The sequence below is a fragment of the Cucurbita moschata genome, unplaced genomic scaffold (assembly GCF_002738365.1).
Source record: "Cucurbita moschata cultivar Rifu unplaced genomic scaffold, Cmos_1.0 Cmo_Scf00001, whole genome shotgun sequence".
Lineage (NCBI taxonomy): Eukaryota > Viridiplantae > Streptophyta > Magnoliopsida > Cucurbitales > Cucurbitaceae > Cucurbita > Cucurbita moschata.
In genome coordinates this window covers 10,539,560-10,543,844 of record NW_019268517.1, presented here as the reverse complement: position 1 = coordinate 10,543,844, position 4,285 = coordinate 10,539,560, and the positions used below count along the sequence as shown (strand labels likewise).

At 36.3% G+C, this 4,285-nt stretch overlaps 2 protein-coding genes across 2 annotated transcripts in view; one reads left to right on the top strand and one right to left on the bottom strand.

Moving 5' to 3' along the window:
* Positions 1 to 806: 806 nt before the first annotated feature.
* LOC111447289 (pentatricopeptide repeat-containing protein At3g46790, chloroplastic-like) lies at positions 807 to 2,534 on the bottom strand. The gene has a single exon (XM_023086363.1). The coding sequence runs from the start codon at positions 2,396 to 2,398 to the stop codon at positions 824 to 826; it is 1,575 nt and encodes a 524-aa protein (XP_022942131.1). The 5' UTR covers positions 2,399 to 2,534; the 3' UTR covers positions 807 to 823.
* Positions 2,535 to 3,054: 520 nt separating this feature from the next.
* LOC111454246 (bifunctional nuclease 2) overlaps positions 3,055 to 4,285 on the top strand; it is a 3,638-nt gene continuing 2,407 nt past the window's right edge. Inside the window, exons 1-4 of the mRNA XM_023095663.1 lie at positions 3,055 to 3,450; positions 3,570 to 3,749; positions 3,842 to 3,894; positions 3,992 to 4,048. Of these exons, the coding sequence (XP_022951431.1) occupies positions 3,210 to 3,450; positions 3,570 to 3,749; positions 3,842 to 3,894; positions 3,992 to 4,048 (531 nt within the window). The 5' untranslated portion in view covers positions 3,055 to 3,209. The remainder of the gene's footprint in view (positions 3,451 to 3,569; positions 3,750 to 3,841; positions 3,895 to 3,991; positions 4,049 to 4,285) is intronic.

Below are 4,285 nucleotides of genomic sequence, written 5' to 3'. Positions count from 1 at the left end.
TTTTTTTTTTTTTTTTTTTTTTTTTTTTTTTTTTTTTTTTTTTTTTTTTTTTTTTTTGTATATTGTACTGGTATCAAATGAACTTTCAGTATCAGTCTTAAAATTGTTAGGTTAAATTACAAACTTTGTCCATATGGTTTGGACCAAAGTTTTTGAAGATTATAATTTACTTCCATGGTTCCAATGGTTTGAAGGTTTTAATTTGGTTTTATGGTTTTGGCTTAGTTTTAGTTTGATCTTCGTCTTTTTACTTGTCTCTAAATCGTAAAGCGGTCACTAGCACAATATATGGGGACCAAGTTGAAACGCCTAAAGAACTAAATAGTAGAATTGTTACGATCAATGCTAAACAAAAGGTCTGTTGAGTGTTGAAAGACTTCAAAACAAACTCAGCGTCAGAATCGACCGAAAGAAATTGGCTTACTTTACTGAAGAAAAAATTTCGATAAAAAAAGGGAGGAAGACTTAGTCTTTGTCAAGTGAAATTGAAAGCTAACCTAGAATTCCGCATCAACCCAGTAAGACCAAGTCTTTTTTCTGACCAAGTTTTTTCTTGAGAAAAAAGTCGAGTCCTAAGTAGATTTTTAAAGCTAAGCCTAGAATTTGTCTAGAACAAACAACTCAACTTGTCTAATAAGACCACGTCTTTCCTTGAAGAAAGAGTCGCCTTGAAAAACTTATGAAAGACATAATTTGCTTCGAATGTTGTGAATTTCCAGCTCATTCGAAAGCTTCATCTTAAAGTGGAACTTCCCAAGTTTTCTGGGAGAAAAATAAGAAACATAAATGAAGAATTGAAGGGAAAATTGCAAATTGGATTCCATTAAATAGGTTCAAAATTTTCATCCATTACCCTTTCAAGCTTCTCCAATGTGTCAAAAATTTGTTCTGTGAAAGGGTGAGATTCATCCTCCTTCCCAAACACATGATTAATCCTATCTATCTCTATTGAACTGCAACCAACCGGCTTTCTAATATTCCTATCTCTCAGCAACTTCCTTAGTTTAGCAGCATCTTCCCACTGCCCTGCATCTTCATACATACTAGCTAAGATCACGTATCGCCCTGCGTTTTCGGGATCCAAAACGAACAACTTATCCCCAACTTTTTTAGCTAACTCTATGTTGTTGTGTATCCTACAAGCACCAAGCAATGCACCATACACATCTTTCCCTGCCTGCACTGGCATGCCTTCAATGAACTCTACTGCTTGTTCTAAGAAACCAGCCCTCCCTAAGAGATCCACCATGCACGCATAATGTTCCTCTTTCCTCTCTGCACCATAAGCCTCCATCTTTTCGTATATCTCGCGCCCTTTTTCTACAAGCCCGGCGTGACTACACGTCGACAACAAATTCAGGAAAATCACGCCGTCTGGTTTTAGACCAGCTTCTTCCAAACTTGTGAACATGTTTAATGCCTCATCTGCAAAACCATGCATTCCGTAAGACCTTATGATTGCACTCCATACGATGACGTTTTTGTCCTTGATTCGATCGAAAACGTCTCTTGCAACGTTCACATGACCACAGTTAGCATACATTGAGATAAGGCAACTGCCCAACGGGGCCCCAACTTCCATTCCTGTCTTGATAACGTAGGAATGAACCCAGAAGCCAACTTGGGAAGCTGATTTTGTAACACAAGCAGGGAGAATCCCAACAAGAGTTGCATTATCAGGTGAGCAAGCAGTTTGATTATGCAGCATGGCGTGGAAAAGCATAATAGCCTCATCCACTTTCCCATTCAAAGTATACCCAGCAATCATGGAGTTCCAACTAACAATGTCTCTCAGAGACATTTCATCAAACACCTTCCGAGCAGTTTCAACATCCTGGCACTTGGAATAAAACGCAATCAGAGCATTGCCCACGAACAAATCCAAGTCCAACCCACATTTCAAAACGTGCCCATGAACAATCTTCCCCTTGTCACCGTTCTTCATGGCGCCACATGCCTTCAACACAAAAGGAAATGTGTAGCGATTGGTGGGTTCGCCACCGACCCGCATTTCATCATACAGGTTTAGAGCTTCAGCAAACGGACCCCAATTCGCATACCCTTGAATAACCACGTTCCATACGAACACATCTTTTTCAAGCAATCTATCGAACACCTTCCGTGCAATTTCCATTTTTTCCTCGCCATACTCGGCATATTTACCAATTAGCTTCGTGGCTAAGAATCCATTTTGGTCGTGACCTTCAACAACGATCTGAGCATGAAGTTCTTCAACGCTTCTGATAGATCTGCAATGTTGTAATAACTTCGTGTAATCGTATGAATCGCGATGATACTCCCTACGACTCCAATCGTTGAAGATGGATCTTAGAAATCTGAAGAATGGTCGATTTCTCGACACCAGAGCTCGCGAAGATCGCCGGTAGAGCCCATTCATTGGATTCTTCAAACCAAAAACTTGAAATGGAATTCGTGAAAAGAAGGTTACCCTTATTGCGGCGGCGGACAAACGCGCATCCGTTTATCGGTACCGGACGACGCGTCAATTTCTGGAAAGATGACGATGATTTTCTCATAACATATACCATCTATCTTACCACAAAAAAAAAAAAATAAAAAATAATAATAATAAATAAATAATAATAATAATAATATATATATATATATATATATATAAAGTTTTCATAGCTTAAAAAAAAAACCATTGAATTTCAAAATTTTAATTAATATTTATTATTATTTTTTGAAGAACTCCAAAAATACCTTTAAATTTTTAAAAAAAATTTAAAAATTTGTAAATAATAATAAATTATGAACGAACAGTTTTCATTTATATATTGATAGTAAGAATTTTTTTTATAAAATTTAGAAATTTTAATGCTATTTTTAAAATTTTCTTTAAACATAATAACACATGAGAGATTATTTTTTATTTTTTATTTTTAAATTAAAAAATAGTAATGAATTGTTTTTTTTATTTTTGTTTAAGAATATTAAAAAAGATATATTTTTTTATTAATTTAGAAATTAAAAAAAAAAAAAAAAAAAAGATAACTTTATAAGGTAACATTGTTTTGGTTTAATCAAGTTTGTCAATTTCCCCAAATCTTCTCTCTTTCTTCTTTCTCAATTGATTCAGGGGATTCAAACATTCTCTTTCTTCTCTCTCTCTACACTTCACGTTTCCCTTTCAATCTTCTTCATCTTCGTCTTTAATCTCCACTTTTCTCTGTAATTCCGCCATTACAATGCTGGGTCTAACCTTCCACTTCTGTGTTCCCTCCATTTTTCCCCGATCCGCCATAGCCATGGATCACCCTTCTACCTCCTCTTCCCTCCACTTCTCTCTCCTTCGATCGCGATCCATTGCTTTTCGCTCTCGCCGCTCCAACTCGATACTCATTTCTTGCCACTCTTCTCCCGATAGATTCGCCCACACTGATGATGACTCCCGTCGGGATTATTTTGAAGCTTCGTTTCTCGTCACAGGTTCTTAATCTTTCACTTGGCTACTTTTTTGTTTTACTTTGATGTTTGTTGCAATTGCCGATCGAATCGATGGGGTGTTTTGTGATTTCTGTGGTTGTTTGTGTATTACTGACTGTTAGAGACTATCAATCACTATCGAATGTGGAAGAAGAGGTTTCAAGAGGATGCGAGTTTCAATCAGAGAGAATCGCGAGTCAATTCCCATTCACTTGGATTGGGGTTTTTTAGACGTTTTCGAAGCCCTACTGTGTTTCTCAAGATTTCTTGCAATGGTGACTTTCTACTGCCAATTGTCGTAGGTATGTTGGAGAAAAACTGTGACGTGATTCGGTTTTGTGTTTTCTTATGAATTTGTCAAAAAGAAGCTGCAAATTTTGGACTTGGTTTGCAGGGGAATATGCTATTGAGAAACTTATAGATTGTCAGCTTGGGATTGAAAATGGGGTGGGTTTTCTCTGGTTTTGTTCTTCATATATATATATTCATATATGTGTAGCTACCTTGTTGTTGGTATTAATTCTTAAATGGTCTCATATTACAGGATGCCCCTGATCTCTTCCAGTTTATACAAGACCTCATTGTGAAAGTTGGCTATCAAGTATGAACTGACTTCTAACATACTGAATAAATATATGCTTAGGATTTATTGTTTATCAGTCTTTGATGGGGAGGATTTATGAAACAAATGTTTTTTTCGAGAGTTCAATAGGGGTTTGAACTCTTGACCTCTTAGTCGAGGATATATGTCTTAACTAGTTGAGCGATTCTTGAACTGAGGTTTGTGACATTAATGTTAAAGAACATTAGGATGGATTTTTTTTTTTTTTTTTTTTTT